Source organism: Lepidochelys olivacea, assembly GCF_965140295.1.
Source record: "Lepidochelys olivacea isolate rLepOli2 genome assembly, chromosome: 27".
Lineage (NCBI taxonomy): Eukaryota > Metazoa > Chordata > Testudines > Cheloniidae > Lepidochelys > Lepidochelys olivacea.
Window position 1 is genome coordinate 16,401,445 of NC_140437.1, and position 15,249 is coordinate 16,416,693.

Here is a 15,249-nt window from a genome sequence, read left to right on the forward strand (position 1 = left end):
ACGCCGACGGCTGGGGCGAGGCCAGTGCCTAGGCTGGAGTTGCTGCTGGGCCCGGCCCCAGAAACTCCCCAGCTCGGCGAGCCACTTCCCAAGGGCTTGCAGCACGTTTGGTGGCGCAGCTGGGAACAGAGCCCAGGAGTCCCAGCTCCCGGCCCACTCTGGCCCCCGGCCCTCCCAGCACTGCAGCTAAAGGCCAGGAGTCGTGGCTCCCGCACACCTATCCCCTTCCCACAGAAAGCAGAACCCAGGCATCCAGCTCCCCCTCCCCCTTCACAGCGAGCAGCAGGCAGGGGTGCCCTCGCCGCCGGACAGGAGCAGGGGCCTGGCTCGCTCACGAAGGGACGGTCCAGGCCATGGCGTTGGTTTCAATATATTATTTCCCGTGTGGCTCAGACAGAGCTGGGCTCCAGCCCTCCACGGGGGGCAGCAGCAACAGAGAACATGACTCCAATATACACAGATCACTATTTACAGGGGTCGGCCGCCCCAGGGGGCTCTGTCCTGGCTGCCTCGTCAGCAGCAAGAGAGTCTGGTGGGTTTCTCTGCGGAGGGTCCCGGGGCGGGAGGGCGGGGGGAGCCCTACTGGGCGTCGATGCGGAAGGACAGCAGCTTCTCTGAATGCATGTTGTTCAGGGTGCGCAGGTCGGGCAGCTTGAGCAGCAGCTTGGTGAAGCGCGAGGTCTCCGTGGGGTGGTTCTTGAGGATCAGCGTGCGCAGGGCGCGGATCAGGGTCTCCTGCAGCTGCTCCACTGACGCCGTGTTCTCCATGCCGGAGCGGTCTGTCCCGCGGGGGGGAAAACGCACCGTGAGCCGGGGAGAGACCACCAGCAGCCCACGGCCCAGCTTCCCCTGCCTCCCCTGACGCACCAGATCTCCCGCCTGGGATCGCAGCCGCCTGGTTCCATTCAGATCTTTGCTTCCAGATTCCCCTCCCCTGCCTGCTCTCCCAGATCCCTGACCCTGGATGCCAGCAGCAGGCAGTGGACGCCCGGGCCCCCTGCCCTGTGGCTCAGCCGGGGGCTCGTGACCCACCTGCCGAGACCAGCACGACGGCGGTGAAGAGACCCAGCTCCTCCTCGGTGAGCTCCAGGGAGCCGAGCTTCTCGCTGAACTCGAACATGGAGCTGAGCAGGTCGCCCATGCCCATCCCCCACAGCTCCCCCAGGCTGTAGGTCGTCCGGCTCATGAACATCACGGTCTGCTCCTTCACGTTGAACAGGGGGGCGAATCTCACCATAAGCACCTGGCACGGGGGAGATGAGAGCGGTGACGGCCTGGCCCACGCGCCCTGCCAGGCACGGGGCTCCCAACAGCCGGGCAGGGCCGCGGACCAGGCACCTGCGATCGGAAGGGGCAGAACCAAGGGCACAGTGGCCATGGAGAACGGACAGCAGGTTCCCCAGCACAGACCCAGCAAGGCGTCGCTGCCCTCCTGGGGTGCCAGAGAGGTGGCCACAGGAATCAACGCCCAGTGGGGCTGCCCCCTCCCCTAAGGAGAGGGACCCATTACAGGAGATTGGTTTGGGGCGGGGGGAGAGATGGAGGGAGCAGCTCTCGCTCAGTAACTGGCTTTGGGGGAGGCCCCAGGGCTCTGGTTTCATGGGCTGCTTTGAAACAGGCGCCCCTGCAGCCCAGCCACTGCTAACGACCGCAGGGCAGTGCCCCCGAGGGGGGCCCTGTGAGCGGAGAGCTGCTGCCGAGGACAGCTGGCAGGAGAAGCGAAGGCCCCAGACCTACCTCGAAGGTGCCGGCTTTAAGAAGGGCCACTTGGTCGTGCTGCGACAGGTCCTTGAAGCCCGGTATGTGCTTGGCAAACTCCACCACCTCCCGGACGGCGGGCGTGAAGCTCAGCGAGAAATCCTCCCAGATCTCCTGGACGGTGTGGCCCCTCCTGCCGTGCGGGTGCGCGTTCATGGGGCATGCCTGGGTGGGGGGGGGGGGGAGCGACCTCAGACGCGGCGCGAGAGGGCCGGTCCCCAGCCCCAGCCAGCCCCATTCCCTGTACCGGGGCCACTGCACCAGATCCCAGTGACTGGGACCCAGCAGGAGCCAATCCCTGCAAAACTCCTCTCCCTCTTTAACAGAGATAAAACCCCGCAACTCTGGGGCCTTAATGCCACATCCCCCTCTGCCCCCCACCAAGGCGGCCTCAGCTCCACACTGCCAGGGACGGGACCGGCTCTGATGTTCTGGCCTCAGAGACCAGACGATTACTAGTGATTAGAGGTTAAAAATACCCTGAGGCATGGGGGGGGGGGGCGCATCCCAGCTGGAAATACCCTCATGGGGCTCTGGCACTCACCAGCAGGATGTCCTTGGTGCCCCTTTCCCATGGGCCTGCCGGGGTCTCTGCATCCTCGGCCAAGGAGGGGTAGCCGGTGGGGCACAGCCTATGGCTGTTCATGTTGTTCTGGGGGCAGGAGCTGGAGTGCCAGGCGGGGAAGCGGGAGGCGTCGGGGTGGGGCAGGTTGTTGTTGTCATGGCGATAGAGGCTGTTGCCCTGGTAGCCGTTGGCACAGCGGCGGTTCTCCCAGTTGCGGGCGTTGTCGTCGCAGGGCCGCGGCAAGGGCAGCGCCGTGCCCAGCTTGTCGTGGGCGTAGATGAAGATCTCCTTGTGCGCCTTGGTCACCTGCGAGATGACGTCGTCCATGGCCTCCGTGGGGCTGGGGGAGCGGGGGGGCGTCAGCTGCTGGGGGAACTGAGAGAAGCAGGGCTGCTGCTGCAGTGGGGAGGCGGGGAGCTGGGGCTGATGGCACGGCAGTGGGTTGGCAGGCTGGGGGTGCCCCAGCGGGGAGCCCTCCGGTGGGCACTGCCCGCTCAGCTGGTTGTTGGCCATGTTGTTCATGGCACTCTGCATCTCCGCCAGCATCCGCTGCTTCTCACGCTTGGGGATGCGCCCGAAGCGCACGGCTGCGGAAACGGGGGGGATGGAGATTAGCATACGGGGGGGGGCCCAGACACCAGCAGATGCCCCCCACCCTCCGCAGCTGCGCTGAGCGACCCAGGCACCTCCAGACCACCATGCACCCCACGGCAGCAGACAGGGGCAGAGCAAGCTGATCTCCCCTCCCCAATCCACTCCCCCTCATAGCCACTGGCACACGCCCTGGCCTAGCGGCAGCATCTCAGAGAGCCAGGAGCTCCCAACCCAGCTGCGGAACCATCCCAACCCAGTGTCCGTGGGGCCAGCCACACGCCCAGTAAAACAGGGGAATCAACAATGACCTCCCAGCTGACAGCGCGGGCCCTTTGGAGCAGGGGTTTCATGGACGTGCAGCACCTGGCGCAACGGGACCCCGATCCCTGACCGCAGCCTCTCAGCACCACGAATAAAGGGGTGTGGAAGATGTGTTATTTGAACAGTGCGTAGAAGCCAGACACTGCTCGGGGCATGCCATTATGGAAGGGGGAGGGGAGGGCACCACAGTGCCGGGGGGAGCCTGCCCTGCCTCCTCCCCCACCACGCCAGGCGGGAACTCACCGTCCCGGGACATGCCGACTGACAGACATTTCTTGAAGCGGCACTGCTGGCACCGGTTCCGGTTGATCCGGATGATGGAGCAGTTCTCATTTTTCAGGCACTTTTTGTACTGGATGTTTTGCTGAATGCTGCGTCGGAAGAAACCCTGAGACAGACAGAGAGAGAGACAGGGTGAGACACGGGGAGGCAGAGCCAGGCAATCTCAAACAGCGAGGAAGGCGGACGATAGAAAACACTGTGGGATGCAAGGCCCTGACCCCGTGATGGAGCTCTGCCCCGTGGGCTGGCCACACGCTCCTCCACGCTGACCTGCCACTGGCATTTGTCTTTGAGAAATTGTTTGCAGCCAGCAGAAATGACAAAGCTCGAGGGAAAAAAATCCAGACAATTGTTTCCTTCAGCTGAAGCTACCTTCAATGCCAGGTTTACTATAAACAAGCCAAGTGCTGTCCGGTCGCCAGAGCCCTGCCTAGAATTCCCAAGGAGCCGCCATTTCCATCCCACACCCCCGATCATTGTCCTGACCCAGGAACAATGATCGTTCGGGACCGAGCGTTGGCATGCTCCAGCGGTGAACGTTTCTGGTCAGTCACAGCTGTTGGCGAGTTACGCAGGAGCCAACGACAGGATCGTTCTCCCCCAACAGTGCCGAAAACCACCAATGTTCTGGGAGAAAGCAAGCGCCTGACGCTAAACATCCAACACGGGCTGTTTTCTGGGCCCCACCGAGGACAGGGGGCGGGAAGAAGAAGATGAAGCCAAGTTTGAAGGGAGGCGACAGAAGTTAGAGGATAAAAATAACCAAAATAAATCCCTTGAAAGCTCAGTGCCTGGACATTTTCACAAGTGGCTCGTGACTTTAAGGCATCTCCAGTTGGACTCCCAAAGAGGCCAGACAATATTGTGAAACTCTGGCCACTGCAGGGCCCCCGCAATCATTAGCCACTTGGGAATAGTTAGGCCTTGTCTGGAGAGGTGTGACATTGCCAGCCATGCCCAAGTCCCTTGGCTGGCTGGAGGGGCAGACGGGGGGGTAATACATTAACAAGGTGCTAGGACACTGGTCCCACCTCCCTCCCCAGATTGAGCCACCTGGGCTGGATCAGCAGGAGCCCCCTGTCGCCACAGCTCCCCCTGCCCTGCCCTGTCCCGCCCCCTTACCTTGCAGCCCTCGCAGGCATGGACCCCATAGTGGAAGCCTGAGGCGACATCTCCACACACTTTGCAAAGCAGAACCATCCCGTTCAGCTCTGGGAGGGGAAAGAGACACGCAGGTGAGAGGCTGCAGCGCCCAGCCCCGCTCAGGAGCCAGCCCCTGGGGGCGGCCAGGCCGTCTCCCTTCCTGCGTGGCGGGCCGCTGTCCCGGCGCAGGTCTAGCTGCTGTGCCCACCACTGCTCAGACGGGGGCGCTCTCAGGGGCACGGCATCCCCAGCAGGTATGTGGCCTGCCATGCTGGGGAGGGCAGGGGGTCCAGAGAGCACCCACCTGCAAGGACAGACTGATCGAGGGGAAACAGCCAGGGATAGAGGGCACCACAGGTACCCCAGTGCCCACCCACAGCTACCCCCGGGCCCCTCCACAGCCACCACTCCCAGCCCTTCCCAGGGGGTCTCCCCACACCCTGTGCCCACCCCACCTCCAGCACTCACTGGTGATGTTGCTGGTGGTCTTGCTGGGAGAGACGCGCCTCCCGTCGTCCATGGCGACCTGCAGGCCCCCGGGGGAGGTCCCGGAGGAGCTGTACGAGGAGGAGGAAGAGGAGGACGAGGAGGAAGGGGAGCCATCCTCCCGCGAGCCCTGCAGCCCAGCGCCGTAGGGCCGCGAGTCGTGGGTCAGGGAGCCGGTGGGCGAGGGCGGGAAGTAGGAGGGGAAGGCCTGCGAGCCGGACTGGAAGCTGCCGTTGGAGCTGTCGCTGCACAGGGAGACGGGGCTGGTGCGGCTGGGCGAGGAGCCGCTGGAGCCGATGTAGCTGATCACGCCGCCTGGGGAGACAGAGCGAGAGGCTGAGACCAGGGCTGCGCCGCCCCCTCGAGGTGAGTGCTGGGGGGGCCTCCCCAGACGAGATGGCTCAGGGCGGGGGTGAGAGGAATGAGACACGGGGCCTTTCCCATCAAGGGGGCACCAGCTTCAATCCAGCCCAGCTGTGAGCAAAAGCTGCCCCGCCTGACAGCTGTTCGGTGGCCCATGTGTGAAATGAGTTGGGCAGGTCTCTGGGACAGGCAATCACAGCACAGCGAGGGGAGGGCGAGGCGAGATTTCTACGCCCCTGACTGTGCCACCCCTGCTCTGGACCTGCCTCCCCCCCCGGGGGGCCAGTCCCCAGCAATAACACCCCTCCTGTCTCACACACAGACCCCTGTGGAGATAGTCAGGCATGGGGAGGCCAAGGGAGCGAGTCAATAGCAGATAAAGCCCAGCTGGCCTCGCCCTCCTGCCTAGTGACCCGGCACCAGACAGCCTGGGGCCAGCCCTGCCTCCCAGGAGACTGGGGATTTCGCCCCGGGGTGGCTGAGACTGGCCCTGATGGCGCTTGGGTGAAGGGCACGGTGGGGGGGACTGGAATCCAGTAGCACCCTGACAGAGAGCAGCTGGACTGCTGCTGGGCACATCTGTTCCCCTGCAGGGCTCTCCCTGGCCACAACTCTACTGAGCCTTGGCCAGTCTAGTGTTAACCCCCCCGCCCCCAGGGTGCACCCTGGATCCCCCCCCCCGTCTCTGTGCGAGGGAAGCCCCTGCCCACAGGTTCAGCCTGCCAGGTCCCTTAGCTGCAGCTCCCCTCTCTGCACTGCGGAGGCTGCAGTCGCGCACAGGTAGAAAGACGCAGCATTGCAGCAAGCAGGCCAAGGACAGGCAGGGCAGCAGCGCGGGTGGGGGGAGCAGCCAGGGGAGACGGGGAGCACCGGAAATGCAGCCCCTCCCCTCAGGGATTACGCTCTTCCTAAGCCTCAGTCAATGACACACCTAGAGAAACAGCACTTGACGTCTGGGCTAGTGGGTGCATGCAGGGGGCTGTACGGGGGGGGATGTCTGAGTGCAGGAGGGGGTACGTGGGGCATGCATACATGCGGGGCTGTATATGCATGGAGTATGTACATGTGTGTGTCCATCTGTCCATTCACGCCCCCAGCCCCACCTCCTCTCCTACACATCCCCCCACCCCTGAAGATCTGGCTACCCTTTCCGGGCCCTTCCAGGCAGCCAGGTTTGCAGGCACCACCGGTGATTTGCAATTACACACGTCTGCCATTGCTTCCTCCTCGCCTTTCTCCCTCACTTCTTTCCTCTTGGAGCTTTGAAATGCTCCAGCTGCTGCTGACCTACATCTGCAGGCTGGGGAGGTAGGCTCAGCTGGGCCCCCAGGCACACAAGGGAAGGGTTTGAAGCACTGGGGCAGGCATGCGGCCAAGGGACCAGATCTTGGGCACCGGGAGCTCGGCCAAGGGGGCCTTGGGAGGCAGGGATGGGAGCAGGTGTCACAGCCAGCAGCAGTGGGGGAAAGGGGGAGGCAACCGGGGGAACTGGGGAAAACCCAAACCGCTTAAGAGGAAAAACAACAATGATGAGGCAGCGGGACTCCATGCCCAGCGCCTGCCAAGCCCTAAATACTATGGAGACCAGGAAGCCTCCTGCAAAAACACGATCATCCTTGCGAAACAGACCACAAACAAGCAGGGAGGATCACGTGTGCGATCTGCTTCTGCACCAGGTCTCATCCCTGTTCGTCACTATTCCCTCCAGCCCAACAACTGCTGCTCCTGACCCCAGGAAAGCAGCCAAGGCCCAGGTCTGGATCACTAAACTCTTCTCTCATCCACCCGGGAAGGCTTCCGAGCCACCTGCATACACGGCATCTGCATGAGAGAGGCTAATGCCAGGGGTTAAGTCACTAAACGCTCACTGGGGAAACGTTTACTTAGCTGCTGTTAAAAGGCTGGCAGCCCGAGGTAAGGCCAGCGGGTTTTAAAGCCAGCAGGCTGGATCTGCCCCTCAGCTGGTGTCAGTGGGTATGAAAGTCAAGGTATGCCAATCTGCACCCAGCCCAACCCTAGGGAGAAAACTGACTCCTGCCAGGTGCTGAGGAGATAATGCAGCCAGGCCCCCTCCCTACAACACAAGGGGGAAAGAGTCCTGTTCCCTGCTGCACCCACACACACACCTCTGCACCTTGCTGCTTCTTGGTACGTAGGAACAGAAGGAGAAATTGGATCAAGGGAGAGATCATATCTCCTGCCAGGATTTTTCCAATGGGAACAGAGCTACCAAGAGCTATAAACAGAGAACGCGGGAGGAAAACCAGAGCCCCCTGTCAACTGCATTGAGACCCCTCAGCACTGGTTCCTCCTTCAACACCAGCAAGGTGGAAAATCAATTGGCTTTTTTTTAAATGAGGCGTAATTGGGAAGGCTTTGAATTCAGTCAGGGAGCAGGGCGGGGTGGGGAATCCCGGCTGAGCTAGAGGGTGCTGTGTGTATGTAGGGACAAGCAGTGTCTGCTACGCCAGCCGCCAATCCCTCCCCTCGCTCCAATCATTCTCAAGCTGCAGCGTCAGCTTTGCTGCATTTGTTTCCTTGTCTTTAAATAGCACAGATTGGGAAACAGAGCTCTGGAAGTAGGTCACAAAACCCCAACCGCTTCGCTCACCACGCCCAAAAGCCAGCTCTCCCCAGGCTGCCTCCAGCCTTGGGAAGGGCTCTGCAGATGAGACTGGTACCTGTCCAAGGGGGCTTGTGGGAGGCACATGGGGCATGTGAGAGCGGTGAGCCCTGAAATCTCACTGCCCACCCAGGCTGCAGGACTGCTGAGGACACCAGCCTCCTGCAGAGGAGTCAGGAGCGCCTCGACATGTGGCCAGCGCTGTTCTCACGCACGCTGTCCGACAGGGCCATGTGTCCCTCCCCCCGCAGAGCACAGCTGGTACACACACCCGCAGCGGGTAATGCTGGGCAGTGAGCCCCCAGTCAGACAGTCATCATCTGGGGTGACAAAGTCACCATGGCAACCGCTTTGCCGTCCAACTTTTATTCAGCCCTGTGTTTGTGGGGCAAAACTCCCTCCCGGAGACCCGTTTGGGGGCAGCACATGGAGCCAGGCTATAGGGCAGAGAGTAAGGAGCATGCAGGGCTCATGATCCTAGCCTAGGACTTCAGAGACCCAGGTTCAATTCCCTGTTCTCCCAGACTCATGTGTAACCTTGGGCAAGTCCCTTAACCTCTCTGTGCCAGAGCCCATCCCTACGCTAGGGAAAATAGCCCTGACCTGCCCCCCCAGCGGACCTACATCTAAGAGTGTGAGGCTAGTGATGGGAGCCAGATAAGAGAGGGGGATGTGTGGGGGACAGACAGACAGACCCCCATGAGGAGTCAGCACCCCATGAGATGGGAGAGGCACAGCCCTGAGAGAGCAACCAGGGCTCTAGGGCAGGTCATGGGCCTTGGGGTAGCCCTAAGGTGGCAGGGGGGACCTGTGGATTGGCTGGGTCAGACCAATGGCCCATCTACCCCAGCGTCCTGTCCACCAACAGCGGCCAACGCCATGTGCTTCAGAGGGAATGAACATAACAGGCAATCATCAAGTGATCCATCCCGTGGTGTCCAGTCCCAGCTTCTGGCAGTCAGAGGAACACCCACAGCCTGGGGTTGCGTCCCTGACGACCCCAACTAATAACCATTGACGGACCTGTCCCCCTGGGAACTTATCTAGTTCTTATTTCAAGCCTGTCATACCTTTGGCCTTCACAACATCCCAAGGACTCAGCAGGGGGTCGGCTCAGCCTGGGGGGGCAGGGACTAGGCCAGGGGTCCTGCTGGGGGGTGGGCTCAGCCTGGGAGGGCAGGGACTAGGCCAGGGGTCCTGCTGGGGGGGGGGGGGCTCAGCCTGGGAGGGCAGGGACTAGGCCAGGGGTCCTGCTGGGGGGGGGGGGGGGGCTCAGCCTGGGAGGGCAGGGACTAGGCCAGGGGTCCTGCTGGGGGGGGGGGGGGCTCAGCCTGGGAGGGCAGGGACTAGGCCAGGGGTCCTGCTGGGGGGGGGGGGGCTCAGCCTGGGAGGGCAGGGACTAGGCCAGGGGTCCTGCTGGGGGGGGGGGGGGCTCAGCCTGGGAGGGCAGGGACTAGGCCAGGGGTCCTGCTGGGGGGGGGGGGGGCTCAGCCTGGGAGGGCAGGGACTAGGCCAGGGGTCCTGCTGGGGGGGGGGGGGGCTCAGCCTGGGAGGGCAGGGACTAGGCCTTGCTGGGGGGGCGGGGCTCAGCCTGGGGGGGCAGGGGCTAGGCCTTGCTGGGGGGGGGGCGGGGCTCAGCCTAGAGGGGCAGGGGCTAGGCCAGGGGTCCTGCTTGGGGGGGGGCTCAGCCTGGGGGGGCAGGGGCTAGGCCAGGGGTCCTGCTTGGGGGGGGGGCTCAGCCTGGGGGGGCAGGGGCTAGGCCAGGGGTCCTGCTTGGGGGGGGGGCTCAGCCTGGGGGGGCAGGGGCTAGGCCAGGGGTCCTGCTTGGGGGGGGGGCTCAGCCTGGGGGGGCAGGGGCTAGGCCTTGCTGGGGGGGCGGGGCTCAGCCTAGGGGGGCAGGGGCTAGGCCAGGGGTCCTGCTTGGGGGGGGGGGCTCAGCCTGGGGGGGCAGGGGCTAGGCCAGGGGTCCGGGGGGGGGCTCAGCCTGGGGGGCTGGGGGGACACGTGCTAGGCTGGGGGGGGGGTCCTGCTGGGGGGGGCTCAGCCCGCCGGAGGTCCCGACTCCCAGGCTCTCCGCGGCTCTGTCAGCCTCACGTCCCCGCTCCACGTGTCCTGGCCGCACGTGGCTACTCCGCCCCCAGGCCCTGCCCATCACGCGTTGCTCCGCCCCCGCCGCGCTATTGGCCGCCGCTCGTTGCCCCGGCGATGGCGTCACCGCCCCGCGCGGCTGCTTCCTTTTACTTTGAAAAGGGCGGGGAGACGAAGCGCCAGGCTTCCTGGTGTGACGTCACGGGAGCCCACGGGGCGGGGCCTGCGGGGGAGGCGATCAATGGGAGGGGGCGGGGCGGGGAAGGGAGGAAAACAAAGTCCGCACGTGGCAGTGCCAGGGAGGGGGACACGTGAGGCAGGGGGAGCCCCGGGGGGAGGGGCCGGGGGGGGCTGCAGCCTTGGGAGGGGTGACAAGGGAGCGCCGGGGGGGCCGCAGCCCTGGGAGGGGGGGCCGCAGCCCTGGGAGGGGGGGCCGCAGCCCTGGGAGGGGGGGCCGCAGCCCTGGGAGGGGGGGCCGCAGCCCTGGGAGGGGGGGCCGCAGCCCTGGGAGGGGGGGCCGCAGCCCTGGGAGGGGGGGGCCAGGATGCCACCCCAGGGAAAAGTGGGGACCAACTCAGCCCCCTGCACTGGGGTCAAGGGAGCTGGCTGAGGCAAGGAAGCCAGCAGCGGCCACCTGACTCCTTCCGAAGTGGGGGCGATGGGTGACCCCACTGACCCCCCCCCCCGTCCAGCCAGCACCCACCGGGCCGGAGCCGGGCATGGGGGCGGGGGGGGTCACCCCTAACACCAGAGCAGCGAGGAAGCCGGAGCTGCTCCCTGCTCGGATTAACCCTGGTCCCAGGCCGGGGGGCGCTGCGCTGCTGCCCGTGGCCGGGGTCCCAGGGAGCGAGCCGGGGGGCGCTGCCTCCTGCCCCCGTCCCCATCCAATACACGCCGACGGTAGCTTGGGAACCCGAACCCCCTCCTGCTCCTCACCCAGCGGGGGCCCGGGGCCCCCTCCCAGTCCGCTAGCCCCAGAGAGCTCAGACCGAGCCCCTCCCACTCCCCCACAAGAGCCGCCCCGGGGAGCGTGGGAACCCCCGCAGCCGCGTGCACCCAGCTCCCGCACCGCCGGGGGACCCCAGAGCGTCCCGGGGTGGGCAGACCGGGTCTCCACCCCCAACAGCCCGCACAAGCGGGGGGGGGCTCTGAGCACCGGCTAGGAAGGAGCAGAGACGGGGGGGGGGGAGCGGTGCCCTCGCACCCTGCAGGCAGAAGGAACCAGTGGGGCTGGCCGGGGCGCCCACACGCTGCACCGGGGGGGGGGCGCATCATCACCCCCACTTCGGAGGGGCCGCGCCGGGCTCGGGGCGGGGGGGCAGCGGGGAGACGGGGAACAAGCCGATCTGAAGGGCAAATCACCTGTGTTGTTGTTGGGGTCCAGAGCTGCCATCCTTGGGGGCGCGCGGGCACCCAAGCCCGGCTCAGAAACTCCCTTCCCGGGAGCAAGGGACGCGCCGGGGCCGGGGCTTCGCCCCGCTGCAGAGCTGGGCACCGGCAGGACAGGAGCTCGGCGCGCCGCTGCCTCTCCCGGCGCCGCGCTGCTCCCGCTCTGCCCGGGCTCCGGCGCCAGCCCCTTTGCCTGGGACCCGCCGCAGCTGCGCAGTCCCCGGCACGCGGCTCCGGAGCATCCACCATGTGATTCCCGGGGAGCGCCTCGTGCCCCAGTGACACACTTTCGGCGAGCGGGCGGGCGGGCGCGCGCAGCAGCAGGCGGCCGGGGCGCGCGCCCAGCCCGGTGGCTGGCGGGACTTGTAGTTCCCGGGGCCCTGCGGCGTGCGGGAGCCCGTGCGGCGGGAGCAGGTGGGATTCCTGGGGAGCCACTCCGCTGCCTGCGGCGTCAAAGCGTGAGGGCTCAGACGTGGCGTGCACGCAGCCCCCCCCCCAGCTCACCCGTCCAAATAGCCCCCCCCCGACTCGGGTAGTTTAGGGGGCACCCCGACCCCCCCCCCCACTGTGTTGCTGAATGCGCAGTGACCAGCCAAAGGAGATCGAGCCTCAACTTGCAATTGACCAGCCTGCTCTGGTGGGATGCAAAAGAAAAGGGGACCGGTTGCTCGGGAGGTTTTCAAAGGAGGGACGCACCCACGCACACACTCCGCCGCCCCAGTTTTGCACTGTCCCCAGGGCTGCCTGTACCCTGCGGCGGGCGGCGGTGCCCGGTAGCAAGGCCAGGCCAGCCCCGCTGCAGTGCAGATTTAGGTCAGGTAGCGTTAACAGTTATCCCTTGGGTTCTCTGGCACATTTCGACAGGCCAGTCGTTGGGAAATAAGGGCTCGCACCTGCAGAACAAGTTGTTCATTGCCCAGGTGGTGAAAGGGATAATAATCGTCATTGATACCGTCTTTGAAGTCAGTAACCAGCAGTTCTCTGATTTGTGCCTTCTGTCGGTTCCAGAGAGGGCAGGACTCTCTGGTCTCCCTGAGTGCCAGCACTCCCCCCACCCCTGCCCCCAGCCCTCCTGCCGTTCCCTATCCTGGGTGGAATTTCACAGTTCTCCCACGCTTAGACCAGGCCACAGTGCCCTGGCAATCAACCCAGGTCCAGCTACGTTCAGCATTCACAGTTCTTCTCTTTGGAAGTCTGGGCCCAGTGCCGAACGTGGTGACCAGACAGCTCCGTAAACGTTTTGTAGTAAGGACAAAAGGGGATTTTAAAGCATCAGACAATCTAGCGGTGTGTCTAACAGCTCAGCGTCCCTGAGGGTGACCTAGGCAGACCTAACTTCTTTGGTCACCCCAGTGGCTGCCTGTGTCCCAGCCGGGGTCCTCTTCTAAACAACTCTCCCCTTCCCTTGAGAGACAGATCCTTTTAATCCTCCCACAGCTCTTCTGTTCTTAGACTTCTGGCCCAAACCAGTCCTGCTGGCCAGAGAGCCAGAATGCTCAAAGCTACTAGCTCCAGCATTGTCCCTTAAGAGTCTTAAGTACCTGATGAGAGCTGGCTTCTCTTGAGCCATTCTTTTTCCTGCCTGCCTGTTTTCCCAGGTAGCCCTGTTGATGTAATCCAGTATAGACACACAGTAAACACCCCAATAACTAGGTCATAGTATTCATCACATATTGCAGAGCCATTCCAAATCAGCAGAGCCAGAGCAAGATCTTTTTCATGGACTTCCAAGCAGGCATATCATGTGCAACCAGCAACGTGTCAACAGCCAAAACAAAGACAAATTACCCCATGACACCAGCAAAGATCCTTCTTTAAAACCAGTCATTACAGGAAGGGCAGGGACTTCAAGGAACTCTTTCTAAACTCAACATCACCTGTGCTTGCCTGCCGGGAAAGCTGCCAAGGCTGTTGACAGGAGACACGTTTCCCAGGCCGGTGTGTGAGATGTGCTTCTTGGGCATAGCAAAACTGTCTCATGGCGCCTACCTTGGGACTTCCTCCAGGAGTTAGTTGCTTCTCTCGCTTCAATCTGTAGGGTGTGTCACACTGAGGAAGAGCTTAGAGCAATGTATGGGCTGAAAGCTAAAGGCCCCTGCTCTGGCATCCCTTGGGGCAGGTAGGCCTGCCACCCACATAGCCCCTGGTCTGAAATCCGCCTCACTCAGCCAGAGACCCCAAAGCAAACCAATGCCAGTAAAAGTGGTCGGAAAATGCTGCTATTTTCCATTAAGAAATGTACAAGAAAATACACACTCGAGGGAGGAGATTTTTTGACTTTTTGGGGGCAGAAACTTTTCTGCTTTTTTGATGAAAACCTGGAAAATTTTGAAAGAAACAAAACTTGCGAGGGAAAAAAAAAATGTTGTTTTAAAGGCTCGATTTGATCAGAAACTTTTTTTTGAATGAGAAATTTTAACCAGTTCTTAAAACATCACTAGATCCATATAAACACGGTCAGTTCCATCCCCTTGCCCTGCCGCTGCTCTGTCTGAGGCCAAGATGTTTTGATGGCATTCTGGCCAACCAGGGGTGGGTCTGAGGAACCCCTGAAGCACGATCCCAGAACCCGTTGATAGCCAAGGTCACTGGCAGATTTCCCTGCTCTGCAATCCCACCTTCACTGAGCCATTCAGAATAACTAGCAGGATTTATATGGAATTTCTCCACCAATCCTTGTCATGGGCTTATCTGTGTCTGGCACCAATGTGGCAGGTTCCTCCTGACCGCAGATGGAAATCCTAAACCCTGATCCACTTCCCATGTTATCGTTTATTTAATTATGACTCACAAACATATAGCCACATTGAAGCTTGAGCAATGTGAGGTTGCTTTGATGCTGGGAGGAAAGGATCCTAAATACCCAACGCTGTTTGTATCTCCCCGCTTGCCGACTGGCTGGTTTTCTTTACCTATTGAGGCTCAGAGCCTACCGGAAAACAGCCCTGCCTGCCTGTTGAACGGGCGCTTTGCCATCGGTTTCAGTGCCCTGACAGGTTCAGGCAAAGGGGTGAAGAGGTCGTGTGCTCATCCGGCCTGGGATCGGGGAGGCCACTGCCTAATTCTGTGTAAACCACTCCTTCCCTGAGTCACCTTGAACCTGTCAGCTGACCCCTCTTTGCCTCGTCTAGCCCGGGCGGGGCTTGCCGGGGTGAACTTCAGATCCTGTCTGCCTCCAGCAAGGGGGACTGAAAAGTGACCAGGGCCTTCGTGCATCAACCCTGCCTGGTGCACCGTCACTTGCCTGGATTCCCAGCCCAGAAGGGACTGTCTGGCCGGAGCCCAGTTTCAGGCATGCACAGCTGCCCTTCACGCTGTCTCTGCAGACGCCTGGGATTCTCCCTGCCTGCCAGGGAGCTCCCTTCCCCTCCACACCCATGTTCTAGGGCCGCTAGAATCAGTCCTGACCTAAGCTAGTCATTTTCAACACAGAAAACACAGCCACCCACAACCACTGCAGCAACCCCTTGCACTGGGAAGCGGCACCTCGAACATGACCTTGGCAGCCGGGAGCAGGATTGCAGAGCGTGGGACCGGCCCTGCAGCCCTCCCACCTCCAACTTGCCCTGTGTCCTCAGTGGCTGATCTGGGGAGAGTCTGTATCCCTGGGAGCACCCCTGGGGCTTAACAAAAACCG

The 15,249-nt window shown here is 62.7% G+C and overlaps 1 protein-coding gene across 1 annotated transcript; it reads right to left on the minus strand.

Annotated features, from left to right (window-relative positions):
* Positions 1-232: 232 nt before the first annotated feature.
* NR1D1 (nuclear receptor subfamily 1 group D member 1) lies at positions 233-11,877 on the minus strand. Its single transcript, XM_084615653.1, has 8 exons — positions 11,586-11,877; positions 5,132-5,464; positions 4,643-4,731; positions 3,482-3,626; positions 2,303-2,910; positions 1,738-1,923; positions 1,033-1,243; positions 233-779 (listed from the first exon to the last, which is right to left on the minus strand). Exons 1-8 carry the CDS (start codon positions 11,614-11,616, stop codon positions 580-582), a joined length of 1,803 nt encoding a protein of 600 aa, XP_084471779.1. The 5' UTR covers positions 11,617-11,877; the 3' UTR covers positions 233-579.
* Between the last annotated feature and the right edge of the window lie 3,372 nt (positions 11,878-15,249).

Coding starts and splice junctions, on each gene's coding strand:
- NR1D1 (XM_084615653.1), bottom strand. CDS start 11,616: ATGGCAGCTCTGGACCCCAACAACAACACAG. Junction 3,627..4,642: donor ATGCCTGCGAGGGCTGCAAG/GTAAGGGGGCGG, acceptor TGTCTGTCTCAG/GGTTTCTTCCGACGCAGCAT. Junction 1,244..1,737: donor TTAAAGCCGGCACCTTCGAG/GTAGGTCTGGGG, acceptor CCCCCGTGCCAG/GTGCTTATGGTGAGATTCGC.